This window comes from Polypterus senegalus, chromosome 14 (genome assembly GCF_016835505.1).
Source record: "Polypterus senegalus isolate Bchr_013 chromosome 14, ASM1683550v1, whole genome shotgun sequence".
Taxonomy (NCBI): domain Eukaryota; kingdom Metazoa; phylum Chordata; class Cladistia; order Polypteriformes; family Polypteridae; genus Polypterus; species Polypterus senegalus.
The window spans coordinates 127,304,856-127,325,825 of record NC_053167.1 but is presented as its reverse complement, the minus strand read 5'-3'; the positions used below and the strand labels follow the sequence as shown (position 1 = coordinate 127,325,825).

The following is a 20,970-nucleotide window of genomic DNA, read 5'->3' as shown; positions in this document are numbered from 1 at the left end:
GTCGGATGTGTGAAGGCACATGATCAGACGCCCTATCTGCCATTAAGTGAAAAGATTCTGCTTTTGATTTAGAGGTACATGGGACCCTCTCTAGAAAGCAAACAGTTTATAACCCGAAGAATCACTTATGTAGATTTTAGGTGCTACACTCTACACACATTTGTAAAAATTTAAAACCAAGCCTGAAAAGAAGCAATATTCTGATCTGTGGTTACTCAGCAATTATTAATTTATGAATTTACCAATTGCCCTCTATTGTTACGTTAATAAATTAAAGGACTAAAGTGACTTAATAAGTGTAATATTAGTCTTTTACATTTGTTCACATCATCATCATTAGTGACACTGTAAGCTTCACTTACTCTGTGTGCCTTGTAGGTGTCCAGAAACTGTTCATTGTATGAGCACGAACACTTATGTATGTGCCCCTCTTCAGTTCCAACCAGGTAAATATTAGCATCCTGAAATTCGGAATCAGAATGAGAAAAACTTAAGTAATTTCCTTCGGGATTAATAATGATACAACTATACAAACAGACAAAGAGCAAATATAAAAAATAAGCATGTGAAATAGAATATAAATATTTACATTTATTTATTTGGTGACAGCCTAATCCGAAGCAATTTACAACATTTATGATGAAATTTGTTACATTTCTTTTCTTTTTGCAATTGGAGCATTGGCAGGTCAAGTGACCTACTCACGGTCACAAAGTGACAGAGGCAGGATTTGAATCCATAACCTCAGAGTCTGAAGTCCTAAGCCTTAACTGCTGCACCACACACACTGCCTGCCTATCAAAATATCAAAATAAACTACAAACCCCATTTCCAAAAAAGTTGTGAAACTTTCTAAAAATGCAATAAAAACTAAAATATATAATTTGGTAATTCACTTGAACCTTTATTTAATGGGCAAAAGGATGAAGAAAAGATTTTCATTATTTGCACCGACAAACTTAATTCTGTTTGTTACACAAAAACAAATTCAGGAATTGATGCCTGCAACACGCTTCAAAAAAGTTGCGACAGAGGCCAAGTAAGACTGTAAAGGTTATGCAAGTAACATTCTGTTAGGTTTCTCAATTATCAGATTAACTGGTACTTGATACTGGGTATCAAGATTTGGTATAAAAGGAGCCTCCACCAAAAGCTCAGTCTTTGCAAGCAAAGATGGGTCGTGACTCACCACTTTGTGCTGAACTTTGTGAGAGAATTATCTCTAAATTTAACTCTAAATTTAAAAACAATGTTTCTCAGTGTAGGATAGCAAAGAATTTAGGTCTTTGTTGGAAATGGTGTTTGTACAATAAATCCTCATTCACTATGCTCTACAGGTACATGGTGAATTAAATATAATAAACTAGGGGGCTCTGCCCCCTGCTTGCTTCGCTCGCCCACCCCCGAGTTTGGTTTACTGGATATACAATTTAAAGAGATTGTTATTTTCATGGGAATTGTTACATATGCATTATTTTCAATTTTACTTTAAAACTTTTGTAAAAACAAAACATGTCCTTTATTTCCGGCCCCGGGCGTGGTTAAATCTTTCTCGCAGGAAGTATAACGCTGCTCGTGTTGTGAATGGGGGGCAGGTGAATGCACGCTAAGGAGATGCCGTCGGATCATCTGCTGTCTTTCTGCTGCTGGCAAGCTGCATGTTCTTTTCGTCGCACTGCACGTCGATCATTTAAAAGCCTGTACATCAGCTGTCCTTTTGCCACTTCGTGTCTCTGCCGCTCGTGTTGTGAAGGGGTATGGGGTGGAAGGGGCTGAACACACATTAAGGAGTTCCAGTAGGATCATCTCCTGGCTTGTTGCTGCTGGCGAACTACGTGCTCTTTTTGTCGCACTGCACGTCGAGCATTTCAAAGCCTGTACAGCAGTTGTTCTTTTGCCACTTTGCTTCTCTGCCACTCGCGTTGTGGGCGGGGGGTGGGGGGGGGGGTGTTGGGTTTTCGTGGGGCTGAACGCATGCTAAGGAGCTGGCGAGCTGCGTGCTCTGCTTGTTATTGTTTTAACAGCTGGGAGCACATGATGTCTGTCTGCCAAAATCATTCCAACAACTGCTTGGTTAGATGTCCGTGAACTTGTTTTAAATGTTGTCTCACTGCCTTGTCTCATGTGACGTTAAAGTGTCTCTTGCGGGACGTCAAATTGTCTTCGCATAAAGTTAAAGTGTCTCTCGTGGGACGTCAAATTTACTTCCGAGAAGATCACGTCTCGTCTCCCTAGTCTCCCTCCCAGGATTTATTTTTTATGATAGAGACATATTATACATCCGAGTCTCTTACAAAATCCCTAGTTTAATAAACAGTAAGAGCACACTGAGCTGGAAGTATTTCACATAATAATATTGCACTTATAAGTGAAATATTGCACATTCTGAAAAAAAAGTTATTCACATGAGAAGCAACAGACAAGTTATTACACAACTGAGTTGTTGTAAAAATGTTCTGGGAGATCCATTAAGGAACGACAGAACAGCTTATTGTGGGGATGAGTGACTAGAAGAGTAGTTATACAGTCTGATGTCTGTGGGGAGGAAGGATTTCCTGTAACATTCAGAGGAGCACTTTATGCTAGAGCACGGGTGGGCAAAGTCAGTCCTGGAGGGCCGCAGTGGCTGCAGTTTTTTGTTCCAACCAAGTTGCTTAATTAGAAAACAATAGTTGCCAATAATTAAATTTGATGGCTTGTTGGTGCGTTAACTCTGCCATGTCAGGCCATTCTCATATCGTAGATTTTATTTTTCTTTCTAAGGATATCATCTAAGTGATTTGAAGTCTAACACGGATGAGTAGTTCTCAGTCTTTCACATTTTTCTCTTCACTTTCTTTCCAAGTATTTAATTAAACCAAATAGTGCACGATAAATACACATGGGTGTCAATGGTAACAAGCTAAATGGAAATGGAGAAAAGCTGGTCTCTTTTGTCTTTTGCATCTTATTGGTAATAAGGAGCCATTAAAATTAATTAACAAATTAAATTAAACTAAAATAAGCAATAAGGGCTCAAAACCTTAACGACATAGACAACTGAAGTGATGCAGAAGTGTTACATGAGAAAAAAGTGCTTTTTTGTTAAGTAACTGGGTTGGAACAAAAACCTGCAGCCACTGCGGCCCTCGAGGAACGACTTTGCCCACCCATGTGCTAGAGATTCTATGGCTAAAAACGCTCCTCTGTCTGACTCCAATACTATGAAGTGGGTGATTAGCATTTTCAATTATAGATTGAAGTTAAGACAACATTCTCCGATCTGCCACGGTTTCATCTCCTACCAAAGAGCCAGCCCTCTGAATCAGTTTGTTAAGCCTCTTAATGCTCGCCTCCTTCACGCTGCCCTTCCAGCATGGCACAGCGAAAAAAATGGCGCTGGCAACTGCACACTCTTAGACTATCTGCAGCTTAGTATTGCAGACCTTAAAGAATCGGAGTCTGCGTAGGAAATACACCCTACTTTGACCCTACTTATATATGGCCAGTCTAACTTACTGTCCATACACACCACCAGATATTTGTAGTCCTGAACGGTCTCCAATAAATGTGACATGTTCTAAATACAAGTCAGCTTTACATTGAGCATTCTCAAATCAGATTTGTTTAAGAAGTAGAAATAAAACAAGTCTTCAGTGATAAATGATGTAATAATTCACTTCAGATTCTTCCGTTTGCTTTTATCCGTACCTTTGGATGGAAGTCAAAGCACATTCCAGGTGCCTGTCTTGAGATGAGGGCTTCAATCTTTCTATCTTTTTCTCCTGTGGGTTTCTTTGATTTGTCACCTCTGGTACGCTTTAGCTTCATCAGATCTACAAGAAAAGTGTCCCCGTTTACTCTTATCTATACACAAGTATGAGGAAAACAGTTTTCAGGATATACAGAATTTAAAAATATCATCAACAATGTACACTGTGTGGCGTATAATGTTTATTGGAAAACACCCAAGATTTTACTAATGTTAATATTTCACGGACATACTCTAGTGTCTAGTGCATTTTTATTATTAATTATTAATCTATTATTATTGATTGACTAACAGAAACATAAACACAATCTTGAATAATAGGCATGAATGAATTGTACCAATTGGCAATAGCGTAAAAAAAAATGGAAAAAAAGGAATCTACTGAGAATGCGATCCTCTGGCTTTACAAATACAGTTGACCCTTGATATACGACCGGCCTGACATGCGAACAACTTGATTTACGACCAAAATTTTTGTTTTGATTTATGACCAACATCTTGCGTTACGACCTGAATGCGGTGTATCTGCTTGTGCGATTGGTAACAAACAGCCGAGAGCGTTCGTAAGCGTCAGTCGGAGCCCAGATACATGTGTTTGTGGATGTAATTTCGGTCAGTGCAGTGATTTATCTATATATATAATTCACTAAGACCATGGCAAGCAAGACGCATAATTGCTAAGGAAGGAACAGAAGATAACGAAGGTAAAAAAAGCGATTGTTAAGGGATGTTAAGTAGCGGGCTGGTGCGGCACATGATGATGTCATCAGGCTGAGTCAGCACCAGTTTGCTTTGGAGTGTATTATTACAGCAGTTCACAACACGACCAGCTTTGAACTGAGTGCTTGACTACTGTCATTATTAACTTGAGAAACAGCGATCACAATCGAAATGAAGAAGGAAATTATGCGGAAATATGAGAGTGGTGTTCGTGTGACCGATCTCGATAATATGTACAGCATGTCGAAATCCACCATCTTGACAATTTTACAAAAGAAAAAGATTTGCATAAGGAGGCTCCTTCTAAACAATAATCACCTTCCGTTTCATTCTCCTCCTCCTCCCTTCCTGCAGCCCAAAGATGTCAAATTAAATGGTGAGTACAGTATGAAATTGTTGTTTCTGGTAGGCTAGGCACTTTTTATAACTTTTTGGTTAGTGCGTTAGAAAAATTATTGGTGTTTTGGTAAATAATGCACATTATACAACCCTTTTTTATTATGAAAAGGTTAAGTAAATGTGTTGCTGTAGGAGGTTCGGAGCACATTATTTCCATTATTTCTTATGGGAAAAACAGTCTTGAATTACAACCAACTTGAGTTACAACGAGCCCTCGCGAACGAATTGAGTTCGTAAGTCAAGGGTCCACTGTAAAGCTAGAAGTAACAGATTTACAGGTGTCATGAAACAGAAGGTGTCTCAAAGTACCAGTTCAAAAAACTCTTTGTAAAGTTGACCACTAGTGGAGGAGAAGCACCATCAAAAACCTAGACTAAATTTTAATAAAAGGTTTATTTTCTAAAAGGCTCTTCAATACACAAAACTCTGAAGAGCACAAAGAAATCACCCAAAAGGGCAAAGCAATACACAGTGAACAAAGTCTTAGAACATCCAAAGGTGGTGGTCAAAACAGAGCAGGGGTACAACATATCAGTAAACACAGTTCAAAAACAGAATCCAGAATTTGAAATACCAGAAAATCAAAAAGCAAAAACACAAAGCACAGTAATCTCAAGTAACACTCCACTCCCTAGTGTGTTCGCAATGAACCGACAGGAACTATGGAAGGCCCTCCCTTAAATAGGGTGGATAGGGCCGTTCCTGTCGGTGATTGGTAGGTGGTGCCCCCCCCTGGGGAGACACCCACACAAAAGGGACATAACCAAGGTCACATTCATGTAAAAATGAACGCAAACATAAATGGATACAATAAACAGAAGAAAGGTAAATACAAATAAATGACAAGAACTTAGACATTACATACAAAAAACACAACTGTGAACCCCAGCCATGGGAAAAATGCTGGTTGAACCCATGACAACATGAAATCAACGATTCCGAAACTTAAAACCCACATTATCCAAGTTGCAAAGAACATTTTTCCAGTTAAGAAAAAGAAAACATTTGGCCTTTTCTGTCACTGCCAGACACTAAGAAGCTAATGCACGCCTTTATTTTTAAGCTGAATGCACTTTTAACGGGATTGCCAAAGAGGTGTTTAATAGTGCAAAATGCTGCAGCAAGGATTTGAACCAACAAGACAGCACATTAGCATAAAACACCAGTTTTAGCCTCAGTTCATTGGCTTCCATTATCCTTTAGGATTGCTTTTAAAAACTTTACTTGTATACAAGGATCTTAACAATCTTTGCTGGCATATATTTGGAAGGCCTGCTCAATATGCACCAAATCATTCTCTCCGAACCTCAATGGTTGGGTTTCATGTTTGTTATTTTTTTACATACTGAAAATGTATTAAGAAAAGAGAAATGTCAAGCAAGTACCGTGGAACATTTTAAAAAAAAGATGCTAAAAACACGTATTAGTATGTCTTTTTTGTAAGTGCTATTAGTTCTTATTTAAAAATGTTAAGACTAACACATACTGATGAAATAGAAATCAGGAGTACGTCGGGTAAGGTGATTTTTTTGTTTTCTATTGATTAGTTACGTATTTTTTAATGTCATGGCATTGGAAATTGGTGATGTGTTGCATGTTGATTAGCACAAGAATTAGTATAAAATTCACTGTATGCTGTACAAATGACAATAATGACCCTACAAACCTATAACACATTCTTTTTATTGTGATCCTGAAAAGTGGAGATGTGTTACATGTTGATTAGGACAAAAATTAGTATGAATTTCACAGTATGCTGTATACATGACAAAAATGACCCTATAACTCTATAATATATTCCTGTTATCATGGTGCTGGAGTGTGTGTTATATGTTGTACGAACTGTTGCATGTAAGTAAGAATTTCATTCTACTCAGTACATGAGTCAATAATAATACTACTACTGGAACTGTTTGAGTATTAAGTTCGCTTACCACAGTTTGATTAGCTGTTTATGCTATGCATACAGTATGGAGATCTATCATTAAGATTTGTAATACATTTTTGATAAGAGGTCTTTCCAACAATGTCTCTGTACATTTTGAACAGACAAATGGATAACTGACATGTGGATTACGTGACACAAGTTACATGAGAATTTGTTTTCATTTTTTCCATGGACATTTTTCATATTGTTTGCCTTTGAACAGAATTGGGTCCTGTTCAATTTAAATCTACTTTTTTTAAATCCTTTTCCCTATTTTACTTCTTTATTCCTTTTCCTTTTCTCACCAAAACATGAGATTAATTTTTTTTCTCGAGACTTAATGGATTTAGATAGTTTTTTTTTTTTATAATTTGCTTGAACATTACGGTTGATTTTGCAACTTCTCTCAACACCAACCAACCTTTGCTCCTTAGGGACAAGCTGACAGAGATGGGAGTAGACTCACACCTGGTGGCATGGATCGTGGACTATCCTACAGACAGACCTCAGTATGTGCGTCTTGGGAACTGTAGATCTGACATTGTGGTCAGCAGCCCAGGAGCGCCGCAGGGGACTGTACTTTCTCCGGTCCTGTTCAGTCTATATACATCAGACTTCCAATAGAACTCGGAGTCCTGCCACGTGCAAAAGTTTGCTGACGACACTGCTATGGTGGGCTGCATCAGGAGTGGGCAGGAGGAGGAGTATAGGAACCTAATGAAGGACTTTATTAAATGGTGCGACTCAAACCACCTACAACTGAACACCAGCAAAACCAAGGAGCTGGTGGTAGATTGTAGGAGGCCCAGGCCCCTCATGGACCCCGTGATCATCAGAGGAGACTGTGTGCAGAGGGTACAGACCTATAAATACCTGGGAGTGCAGCTGGATGACAAATTGGACTGGACTGCCAATACTGATGCCCTGTGTAAGAAAGGTCAGAGCCGACTATACTTTCTTAGAAGGTTGGTGTCCTTCAGCATCTGCAATAAGATGTTGCAGATGTTCTACAAGACAGTTGTGGCGAGCACCCTCTTTAACGCGGTGGTGTGCTGGGGAGGCAGCACAAAGAAGAAGGACGTCTTACGCCTGGACAAACTTGTTAAGAAGGCAGGCTCTATTGTAGGAATAAAGCTGGACAGTTTAACATCTGCAGCAGAGTGATGGGCACTAAGTAAACTCCTGTCAATCATGAAGAATCCACTGCATCCACTTAACAGTGTCATCTCCAGGCAGAGGAGTAGCTTCAGTGACAGACTTTTGTCACTGTCTTGCTCCACACTATGCGACTCTTCAATTCCACCCGGGCGAGTAAATGCTAACATTATTCAAAGTTATTGTCTGTTTTTAAATGCATTTTTATTACTCTTTAATTTAATTTTTATTTTTATCAGTATACTGCTGATGGATTATTTGAATTTGCCCTTGGGATTAATAAAGTATCTATCTATCTAAGAATCATAGTTCACTTGCAGAAGTGATATATTCGCGCTAATCTCAGACAGAGGCTGAGGGCCGAAGGGAGGGGGAAGCGTGACGTCAGAAATGTGGAGCTAGCCAGGGCCCTCGTCACTGTCTTGTTTCACTACTACGCGGGAGGTACCACAGGGGATGGTTAGTATATTATATATAGGTAAACATTGCTAGTACCGGGTTGGAACCCTTTGCTTTCAGAACTGCTGTAATTCTTTGTGGCATAGATTTTTGCATTTTTGCTATCTTCTATTGTGTTCAGTTTTGGCGAGCTTGTGGGAATTGTAGCCTCAGTTGCTTGATCTTAATTGACAGGAGTGGCACCCTGTGTGGTCTCCTGCTGCTGTAGCCCACCTGCTTCAAGGTTCGATGTGTTGTGTGTTCAGAGATGCTCTTCTGCATACCTTGGCTGTAAGAAGTGCTTATTTGAGTTACTGTCGCCTTTCTATCATCTCAAACCAGTCTAGTCATTCTCCTCTGATATCTGGCATTAACAAGGCACTTTCACCCAGCGGACTGCCGCTCACTGATATTTTCCCTTTTTCAGACCATTGTCTGTAAACCATAGAGATGGTTGTGTGTGAAAATCCCAATAGATCAGCAGTTTCTGAAATACTCAGAACAGAGTCACTTAAATCACCTTTCTTTAACATTCTGATCATCTTGACAATGTCAACATGTCTAAATCCATTGAGTTGCTGTCATGTGATTGGCTGATTAGATTTTTTTGTTAACAAGCAGTTGAACAGGTGAACCTAGTAAAGTGGCTGGTGAATGTGTGTGTGTATGCATGTGTGTATATATACCTTTTAGACCTGTCCAAACCTGTACGACAAAAGACAACACTCTCTGCCGTTTAGTTGATTGTCAGTCACCATTTAATGCAGTTGTGTTCCCCTTGTGTGACAGAATCATGCTATGTTTAAAGGTTGAGCAAAATATCATTTTGAAATTTTTAGTAAAATTGAACAAAACACCAACGGAATCTTTTCAAGTGCTTGCTGAGACTTATGGGGAATACTGCATGTCTTGTGGGCACATGTTTTTCCTAAATTGAAATTGGTGTTTACAGGAACATGTTTTGAGTCAATGGATGCGGTAAAGAAGTAGAGAAGAAAACATCAGATGTCATGAAGCAGCTTCTGACAGAAACTGATCTGCTCCACGCTTTCGACCAGTGGAAACCAAGACTGCATCAGTGCGTAATTGTGAATGGGAAGTATAGTATTGAAGGGGACAAGCATTAGAATTGTTATATAAATAAAAGTGAGTTATTGTGTCAGTATTCTTAAAAAGGTTTTAGGCAAGGGATATACGCCTTTAGAAACTAAGCACAAGCAACTCTTGCATAAGGCCATTCTTAATTTACCAAATAACAAAATAACCAAAAACCTTTTTTTATAATTTATCTCACAGTCTGAAATATTGGTATTATTACCTCAGTGGGACTTACCAGTACAATCAAGGCCTTTTCTCAGATACCATTTGGCAATTTTACCATCTGCAGATACTGAAATCAGTGAATCCCCCTTGTCGTCCCCAGATGCTCCTCTCTCCTGTTCAATCCATTGGAGTTGCCACACTGGACCGGTGTGCTTATTGAAACAGTTGCTGTGGAATTTAGGAAGAAAATGCAAATTAATACTCATTTTATTAATAAAAATCTGTGTGGCACCTGTCAAATATATCATGACTATCCTGAAATCACTATATGGGAGTCCCAAAAATTAAAAACTATGACTTCCCCACATTGTCAACCAGTTGCACATATGTACGTATCTTACGAAAGCCCAGCTGCATGTGCAAACTAGAATCTGCCAGTTACTTTCTGGTAGCGTGGCAAAGCAGTCAGGGTACCAGAGTTTAAATTACAAGGTTGCTAATTCAACTCTCCTTTCCAACTAGAGTCCTACATCAGTTTGGGTACCTGTCTTTACTCAGAGAAAATGTGGATAACAGGTTTATTTTAGGATTTGGTATTTGTTCCGGGTTTAGATGTGGCCTAAAAAAGTTACTGATATGAATCTTTTCTGGGTAAAAACAATTAAATAAAAAAAAAATTATACTTTTCTTTTTTGAATGGAAAAGGGAAAGATGGTAGAAAGAGAAGTAAAGTAGAATATACATTTAAAATATTGGAGAATAACAGCTTGATTAAATAACATAACTGGTTTGGACAAAAATCTGCCACCACACAGGGTCCCCCGAGACTGGACTTGGGAATGACTGCTGTAGACCATAAAGTGAATCAAAATAATAAACTACATATTTTCTTTTGCCATGTACACATTCATATTGTCTCTTCAATTATAATCCCCACATCCTCTAGAGCACAGGTGTCGAACTTCAGGCCTGGAGGGCTGCAGTGACTACAGGTTTTCATTCTAACCCTTTTCCTAATCAGTGGCCAGTTTTCACTCCTAATTCACTTTTTCCCTTCATTTTAATAGCCCTGTTAGAAGGATTCAGTCCTCTGAATTGATTTGTTTCCTCATTAAATGACAGCCAAACAGAAATGAGAAGTGAAACGAGCCAACAGATAACCAGCTAAACTGAGGCTTCAAACTCCAACCAGTTTCTTAATGAGAAGCCAATGCTTGCTGTTAAATAAACCCGTTATTTAATTATTCATTCTGCCACAGCAGACATTTCCAAAACTGATGATTTTATGTTTTTTTCTAAGAATACCATCAAGATGTTCTGATGACCTGAGAGATCAGCCTTACTGAGACCTCCAACTTTCTCTATTTTCAGATATTGTGTGATGGGCACAGGTGAGCTGGTCATGTGGCGGCTTGTTTCGTGTCTCATTATTGTTTGGCCGCTAATTAAGGAAAAAGAAACAACTGAGGGGCCTGAGTCAAGCTAATTAAAAGAAATAATTTGCAGCAAAAACTGGTCACTAATTAAGAAGATGGTTAGAATGACTGCGGTGGGTTGGCACCCTGCCCGGGATTGGTTCCTGCCTTGTGCCCTGTGTTGGCTGGGATTGGCTCCGGCAGACCCCCGTGACCCTATTCGGATTCAGCGGGTTAGGAAATGGATGGATGGATGGATGGTTAGAATGAAAACCTGCAGCCACTGTGGCCATCCAGGACTGGAGTTTGACAACCCTGCTCTAGAGTTAATCAGAGATTAAAATGATCAATTATTCTATATGGTTTGCATTCTTTAATGGAATCAAGTTACTGTAAATATGACAAATGGAATCTTTCAGCCCCCTATTTGGTTCTTTATGTATTTGCAGATAAGAGGAGACTGCTCCATGTGGAGCGAGGTCATCAGTGGAGTCCCACGGGGGTCTGGCCTTGGACCATTACATTTTCTGGTTTGTATTAATGACATTGATTCTGTTATAGTTAGTAAATTGTCAAATTTAAAGATGACACTAAAAGAATGCAGACATTGAGGAGGCAGCAAAAAATATTCAAAATGACCTGGACAAGCTTCAGAACTGGGTGAATACCTGGAAAATACAGTTTAATGTAGAAAAGTGCAAAATGCTACACGTGGGAAAAATGAACATCACTTATAAATACAAGATGGGAGACTCTGTGCTACAGGAAGTAACCTCTGAAAAGATTGAGGGGTTTATGTTAACACAAAACATTTTCCATTGATTTTGCAATGCACAGAAACAATTAAAAAGGTAAATAAAATGTTAGGTTATATCATAAAAACTATTGAATTTAAGTCAAGTGAAGTTATTCTCAGACTATATAATGCACTAGTAAGACCACTTCTGGGCTATTGTGTGCAGTTCTGATCACCATGGTACAAGAAAGACACAGTGGAACTTGGAAGCTGTGCAGAGGAGAGCAACCAGGAGTATCATGGGACTTAAGGCTATGTTAGACTGTGACAGACTCAGAGAATTAAACCTGTTTAGTCTCGAGCAGAGAAGACAGCGTGGGGAGCTAATCCAGGTCTTCAAAATCCCTGAAGGTTATCCTCTCGTTTGTCAAATTTCTTATGTTCTAGATGAACATAAAAAGACAAATTGAGAATGAGTGTGGAGGGACACTTAACCTCATCTGTTGTCAAATAAAATGAGATAGTATTTGAGTAACATCACAAGAACAGTGAGATGGACTGATTAGATATCATGAACCTACTGTGCCACTTGCTTAAATTACCTCACAAGTGTGTAAGCACTGTAAAGGAAAAAAATAAATACATAAAAGTTCAAACCAAAATGAACCCAGAACATTGATGCACTATTACCCGAATAGCTCAAAATGTTCATTTTTTGTACAAATCATGGAACTGGGTTGTGTTAGTTATGGACATATGGTTGCAGGGAAATAGAGCCTGCTTGCCACAAAGTAGGAGCCAAACCTAAATAACACACACAACATGTATAGCAACTGGACCTATGCGGTGTAAGAGAGCAGGACAGACCACCACCCCATTGTTTGTATATCAAAGGCTGTGGCCTCTAGGGGTCACTCCAGCTTCGCAAAATCCAACAAAGACAGACACAGGCACAAGATAAGCAACACATACAGTAAGGGTTTTATTCAGTGGGAATCTCTTCCCAGTCTTTTCACTGCTATGGACCATACAGTATATCAAGATTCTTGTGCCACCTCCATATTCATAGTGCTTCTTCAATTATAATCCTCACCTTCTCACAATCACAATATGACATTGCCTGTATACATTTAGTTTTAATTTGGTAATTTCATACAGATTTTTTAATATGTGCGTAACAGAGCTAGCATCCCTTACCTCACAGCACCAGGCTCTTAGGTATGGCTTGCTAGTCTGGCCGGGGTCTCTTTGAGTTTGTACCTTCTTCCCTTGTGGAAGGGTTTAGGAGATAACCCAATCCTAAAACATAGATTCTTATATTCTAAGATTCATATTCTTTATGATGTAGACCCATACTTATGTTCTCTATCTAGACTCTTGTCCGCTTACCCTTTCACTCAGTTATCTGAAATGGAAACGCAGCCTACATTCACAAAGCACTTGCACCACAGACTATGGTGTGACTTCACCCAGAGAACTAGGGCTGCCAGATGTCCCTTATAAATGGGACATGTCCCATATTTGAAAATTTTGTCCCCTGACCCGTACTGACCTTTCAGGGACACCCAAACGTCCGTATTTAGTTCATTTTCAAATTTCGTAATAAAAATATATTTTACTACCTTCTTACAGTACTTAGTTGTAACTTTATAAGTAATTATAATTTATTTTCTCAGATTCTCTTGATGAAAATAACCCAAATGTAATGAGGAACCTAGTGTTTGCTGCCTGTTTGCAACCTATTCAGTTGCTCTGGTTGGCTGAGGACAGCGACGCTCCTACCGTTTTGCTCTCCAGCCGCTGCTGTGCAGTTCTGTATCAGCATTACAACATACAGTGACTGTCAATAAAATGTGTTGTTACTACTTGCCATGGCCCACTTTTTTCTAACTGCCTGTACTAAATAATAATAACATTTTTCTCTGTTGTCTGTATTAAATAAATATTTTCAAATGATTTCACATTTACAGAATTTTTTAGCTTGTATTAAATCATTTCCTCATAACCCATTAAAATCCTTGCTTTATGTTTTTAACTTATGTCTCTACTTTTATATAATATATTGGTCTGGGTATGTAGGGGCATGTATGTATATATGGTATGTATATAGTAATGTAGAGAGAGATTTTAAGAGTGTCCCGTATTTCTAATTTTCTAATCTGGCAGCCCTACCCAGAACTGACTGGCTAAGGTTTGATAAAGCATAAGCAGGGTGCCCAAAATCCACACGTGTATTCTGGGATTATTTTTCCTCCTCATTTTACACTACCAACTGGTTGTGCAAGGGGAATCTTAAAGAAGAAAACATCTAAACATATCAAACCTGAAGTAGGTAGTCTATGTGCTGTATAAATGTCTGTGATGCAAGCTCAGCTTTGATCTATTTGTTTTGATGTCTAACTTTTACTGAAACGGTTATCTAGGCCCCTCATGGACACTGTGATCATCAGAGGTGACTGTGTACAGAGGGTGCAGACCTTTAAATATCTGGGAGTGCAGCTGGATGACAAATTGGACTGGACTGCCAATACTGATGCTCTATGTAAGAAAGGTCAGAGCAGACTATACTTTCTGAGAAGGTTGGCATCCTTCAACATCTGCAGTAAGATGCTGCAGATGTTCTACTAGACGGTTGTGGCGAGTGCCCTCTTCTACGCGGTGGTGTGCTGGGGTGGCAGCATAAAGATGAAAGACGCCTCACACCTGGACAAACTTGTTAAGAAGGCAGGCTCTATTGTAGGATTAAAGTTGGACAGTTTAACATCTGTGGCAGAGCGACGGGCACTAAGCAAACTCCTGTCAATCATGAAGAATCCACTGCATCCACTTAACAGTGTCATCTCCAGGCAGAGGAGTAGCTTCAGTGACAGACTTTTGTCACCGTCCTGCTCCACTGACAGACTGAGGAGATCGTTCCTCCCCCACACTATGCGACTCTTCAATTCCATCCGGGGGAGTAAATGCTAACATTAATTTTATTTTAATTTTTTTCATTTTTATTACTATTTAATTTAATATTGTTTCTTTGTATCAGTATACTGCTGCTGGATTATGTGAATTTCCCCTTGGGATTAATAAAGTATCTATCTATCTATCTATCTATTTAAGTTTCCTTTTTATAGACACACCCACTAAACTTGTAAACAAACTCACCTTTTACAGATGTGGGACATGTTCTGTAATTAAAAGGTAATGGTGCCATTTTACTGCAATGTTTTACCTGCTGGACCTATTGTGGGTTAACTTGGGCTGAGCTTTAAAAATGGCTCACAAGTTTATAATGTTTGAATCCCCTTATGGTTCTTTTTATTATCTTCTTTATATATAAAATGTCTGTATGTTCCCTATACAATCCTACACTCTTTTGACCAATCTGGACCAAAGTTTTCATAGTTGCACTCTAGGACCATACAGACAAGATAGACTACTTTGGAATTAAAAATTTTGAACTTGTGGGTTCCAGCAGGTTTTTTTTCCCTGTGTGCTGCAGTTTGCACACCAGTGCCATCTGCAGTCTCCAGTGCAAGTGAAACAACTAAACAGACTGAAGCCAAACTACCAGACAAAATGACCAGAGCTTAACATTCCTTAACCAGGTAACGCAGTGTGCTGATTCGATCTACTGTAATATAAAAAGGAGCATCGTGTACCTTTGTGCGGGCAGGGGTGGCTGTGTGGGGTGAGGCTTGACAGAGAGTGGAAGTGCAGCACAACACAAAAGAGAATCGACAGGATGTTGTTTAATTCCAACTGTGTCAGCCTTTCTTCATAATTTAAGCACTACAAAATCGGTCCACCTTGAATTAAGAGATCAAGTCAGACATAACCACATTCATGATTACAAACCAGCAAGGACTTACTACAATTCTGGAATCCAACTGGAGCCCAAAAAAACAAATTTTCAACTCACAAGGGCAGAGACATTGATAGAGAGGCAGTGTGGCTGAAGAATGGGACAGCGAGCAGTAACAACAGAGTCACCATTTAAGAAACACACAAACCTTTACTTTCTTTCCTTAAAACATTCTACAAATATGCCCGAGCAACACCTGGTACTTCAGTTAGTTTGTAATAAAGGACAAGGCAATTTTGTCTCATCAAAGCTCTAATTATCCATTCTCCTTTCAGTAAAATACACCTCAGTCCTCCCCTGATTCATTTCCCTTTGCACAGCTTAGAAATCCACTTTTACTTTCAATCCACTTAACTTTAGATCTGGGGTAACCCAACATGGGGTGCGAGATGGCATTCTGGGGATTGCGACAAACAGGAAGGCTGCATTGCAATTTTGATAAAATTGAGTGAGGTGCATAGTCTGACTTTATTGTGGTGCAATCGGTGTCTTGCAGTTGTTGCTTCTGTGCTGTGATTTGAAAAGAACTGAACACTGCAAATTCAATTGTCACCTGTGAATTAGCTGGAGAAATGTGCATCACTGCGGATGGAGCTTTCGTAAAGGTAAATAAGTTTTTTTTAAGAGAATGGAATTTGGACCATGCAATGGTCCATAGAGAAGGGTGAGGTCAAGTATTGATTTCTGTGCAAGCCCTGATCGTGAAACTTCAGTTATTTTGAGATTTGATTGACATATTGCAAAATTGAGCAAGGGAACTGAATTGGACGCAACACCTGCTGCTTACACTCACCCCATCACTCCTGCTGGCGGTCCTGGCAGTAATGCACAGCAATAGTAACTGTGCCGCATATCTGTTTAGGAACTGCAGTGCAGGTGTTAGCGGGGACAAAGCTTGTTGGCTGTGCTTCATTGCTTAGCAGTGTGCCAGCACCTGTTGCTTCACAGGGGTCTCCAATCCCCCAAAGCCCTTGATCGTTGATCATGTCTCATTTCCTCATGGTGCTTGATGCTTCCCGGGATACCCCATAAGTGTCAATGGAGTGTTTAAGCTTCATGGGGGGCACATTTATAAGATTAATTAAGTTTATAAAGGTAAATTTCTTAATTTAAATTTACATTTTATGCACAGAGTTAAAAGCTATAATAAATCTGACTTCATTCAAATGTGATCTTATTTTGTAAGAGGTGCAAACATTTAATGGAGCGGTGGCTCTATGGCTAAGTATCTGCACTGGTATCTGGAAGGCCGCTGGTTCAAAACCAATTAATGGGATTCTGCTCCGTTGGGCCCTTGAGCAAGTAAGTCCCTTAACCTTGAGCATGGGAAGGGCACTATATACATAAAATGTATTATTATTAAACTGACAACTGCTCTGGGGTGCTATACAATGGCTGACCCTGCACTCCTGGTCATGTGAAAAGACAGTTTTCCTTCGGAGGTTAACAAAGTATATAATATCAAAAACATTTTCTAGGGGTGCAGGGCATAGAAAAGGTTGGGAACCACCGCTTTAGACGTACATATATAGTTAGGTATATTAATGTACTGGGATAAAAAATTCAGCTTGGAGGTTTTAAAAGATTTACACATGGCAGGTCTCCCTGATCATGATCTGACCACTCGCCCAATTTCACAGTAATGTTGTATCAAGTTGTGAGTCAAAGGACATGATACCTCAGAATCAAATCATTCAATAATAATGAAACTTTAAACATTTAATACTATTGTAAAATGCTAGGCACCTTCTGATTTTGAGTAAAATTGCTCCAGTGGACTTTCTTTTAAGCGATAACTTAATATACTGCACATATATATTGAGGACAGTATTAAAATTTCAAAATTACAGTCAATATGTGGGGTAATTTATGTGCTGCACTTACATGGTTATCAAAATGGTGTCATTTAGGATGAGTGAAGTTTATCATGACCTATACTTGTAGAAGTAATAGTACACATTGTCATGTTCCACAGCCCTTTCTATTTAGATTAGATAAAACTTTAATTGTCCCCAGGGGCTCTTTAAATAAATTATATATATATATATATATATATATATATATATATATATATATATATATATATATATATACACTCAGCAAAAAAAGAAACGTCCCTTTTTCAGGACTGTGTATTTCAACAATCATGTTTTAAAAATCCAAATAACTTTCCAGATCGTCATTGTAAAGGGTTTAAACAATGTTTTCCATGCATGTTCAATTAACCATAATCAATTAATTAACATGCACCTGTGGAATGGTCGTTAAGACCTTGACAGCTTACACAAAGTAGGCATTTAAGGTCACAGTTCTAAAAGCGCAGGACACTAAAGAGACTTGTCTACCGACTGTGAAAAACACCCAAAGAAAGATGCCCAGGGTCCCTGCTCATCTGCGTGAACGTGCATTAGGCAAGCTGCCGGGAGGCATGAGGACTGCTGATGTGGCTAGGGCAATAAATTGCCATGTCCGCACTGTGAGACGCCTAAGACAGCGCTACAGGGGTACAGGAAGGACAGCTGATCATCCTCGCAGTGGAAGAGCCCGGATCTCAATCCCATTGAGCACGTCTGGGACCTGTTGGATCGCAGGGTGAGGGCTAGGCCATTCCCCAGAAATGTCCAGGAACTTGCAGGTGCCTTGGTGGAAGAGTGGGGTAACATCTCACAGCAAGAACTGAGAAATCTGGTCCAGTCCATGAGGAGGAGATGCACTGCAGTACTTCAAGCAGCTGGTGGCCACACCAGATACTGACTGGTACTTTTGATTTTGAGCCTCCCTTCATTCAGGGACACATTGTGAAACATTTTTAGTTTATGTCTTATGGTGTTGACTCTTGTACTGTTCATACAAATATTTACACATTAAGTTTACTGAAAGTAAAAACAGTTGAAAGTCAGAGGACGTTTCTTTTTTGCTGAGTATATATATATATATATATATATATATATATATATATATATATATATATATATATATATATATATACAAACACAATTTGGTTTGAACATACTGTATACCAGAATGCCTATAAAGCAAGAAAATTAAAAACAAAGAAAAGTTCTGATTGTCAGTCCCAGTCCCAGTCCCAGTGAGGCATTATATAGGCGTATTGCTGTTGGTATAAAGGAGCCCCTTAAATATTTCCTGACACACTTCTGCTGAATGACTTGTTGGCTGAAAGTCTTCAGTGTTAGTGTGTCATAGAGAGGATGTGCAGCTTTGTTCATAATGGCACTCAGTTTTGTTTTCATTCACTCCTTTGCCACGGCCTCCAGGGCGTCCAGAGTATTCCTCTAACTGAGCCTGCCATTTTAATTAGCTTGTTGTTTCAATGGGCTGCTCTTGAAATGATGTTACAAGCCCAGCACACTACAGTGTAGAAAACTGCACTGGCAATCACAGAGTTATAGATTTAAAAAGAATTTCCTTAGAAACTATGACAAACATTTGGCAAAGAACAAGTGAAGTTTTAAATGTACTGTACAGACTTAATTGTTTTGAAAAGTAAACAAAATATATTTTAAAGGACATATTATATATTTATGAAATATACTCTTTAAATAACATATTTGTCAATATTTTTCTAAAAGTAAACCCTTCCTTACTAATGGTTACTTTTTTAGGATAAATGAACAAAATAATTGGTCTTTTTTAAAATGTATTAATGCTGAAGGACAAAATATTAAATAAAAATAACTCTCGGCACGCTTCCTGTGTTCTTGCTATGAATCACACAATGTTTACCTTTTAGGCAAGACGGAGTTAAATTGGTTCTTTTTAATAAGTGAGGCACAACTAAACAACTAGAATTTGCAAGTACACAAATAGCCAAGTGTGTGTTTTTCAGGCAGTGACATTAAGGATTCACTGTTGCAGAAGCAGTTAGCGTATCAGATAATGTATCAAGCTTCCGATCTTTTGTCCTCCTACAGAAAGACATTATCTGCTTGTATCTCAAGGACCCTGTCACCATCTGACACCAGGAAATGTACACACATAAAACTTTATTTAGTTCAAGTTGTCTTCTTAAAAATAAAACAAAATATATGGTTAAAAGTTTACTTTTTTCAGCTTTTGTCATTTGAAGCTTTAGTTAAAAGAAACAACATATACTGTAGGAATTAGAAATGGATGATGTCAATATGCATTAAAAAAATAAAATTACAAAAGTTAAAACTGAACAAAATGAAAAATGTTACAGAAGTAGTGTTGGGCCCTTCATCAAGCTTATACATGAAATAGAGTAAAAAGCGAGTGAATGCTGGGAACAAGGAAGGAAACAACAATTAATTTCTTATATAACCCAAAATCACACAAGGAGTGCTGCAATGGGCTTTAACAGGCCGTGTTTTTGACAGCCCCCCAGTCTTAACTTTTTAAGACAAGAGAAAAACGTCCAAAAAACATTGCAGCATAATAAAATGGAAGAAATCTTGGGCAAGGTGATTCAGAGAGAGACCCCATTCCAGGTACATTGGTAAAGAATGCAATGGGTGTCAAAAACACACAACAGAACACAAGTAATCCTCTTCACAGGACTCGCTGGCTAGTCATTCATGTCATCCTCAGAAATTCAATACAGCAGTGCAAATTACTTTGTTCTTGCACAGAACCAAGTGTAAGCGCAGAGCACCGCAATAACAAGATCAGTAGAGTTAAAAAGGGAAATCGGAGATGGGTGGGCAGCACATAACACAAAGACAAAAATCAAGGTGGCTTTTCTAAGTTGGGAGAATGTGCAAACTAAGTTGAAAAATGGGTTTATTAGCCTTTACTTTGCTTGTGATGAGTTTCTAGAAATACTTTTTACAGAACACAAACAGAACGGTTCATTTAATGTGTCATAACTTATTTGGAAAAGGCTTTGATCTAGATAGATCTAACAAGCTAAAACGACCTGCACTCCACCTAACCATTTTACCTTTGTAAAGATCTGGATAGTTTGTATAAGAAATACATTTTAAAAGTACAGTAAGTATGTTTCTTGTGATCTTTAATTTTCAAAAAGTCATTATGTCTTTTGTGATTATATTCTTGGAAATCTATATATGGAATTTGGGGTTTTCATATGGAAGGATTTTGATTCTTTGATAACAAACTGCCTGAAGGAGGGGCCTGAATTGCCTCAAAAGTTTGCATAATCTGTTCAGTTAGCCCATAAAAGGTGTCATTTTGCTTGACTTCTGATTGTTTGATCAGAAACAATATAACTAATTTATTTTGGAAGAATATGGGTTCGCTTCCCGCGTCCTCCCTGCGTGGAGTTTGCATGTTCTCCCCGTGTCTGCGTGGGTTTTCTCCGGGCGCTCC

General features: G+C 38.7%; 1 protein-coding gene across 2 annotated transcripts in view; it reads right to left on the bottom strand.

Moving 5' to 3' along the window:
- Positions 1-20,970, bottom strand: part of dnai4 (dynein axonemal intermediate chain 4) — a 75,088-nt gene that overhangs the window by 11,867 nt on the left and 42,251 nt on the right. For both annotated transcript variants that reach the window (XM_039734887.1, XM_039734886.1), the window contains exons 12-14: positions 9,724-9,881; positions 3,691-3,815; positions 363-461 (exon numbers count right to left, since the gene is read on the bottom strand). In XM_039734887.1, coding sequence (XP_039590821.1) covers positions 363-461; positions 3,691-3,815; positions 9,724-9,881 — 382 coding nt within the window. The remainder of the gene's footprint in view (positions 1-362; positions 462-3,690; positions 3,816-9,723; positions 9,882-20,970) is intronic.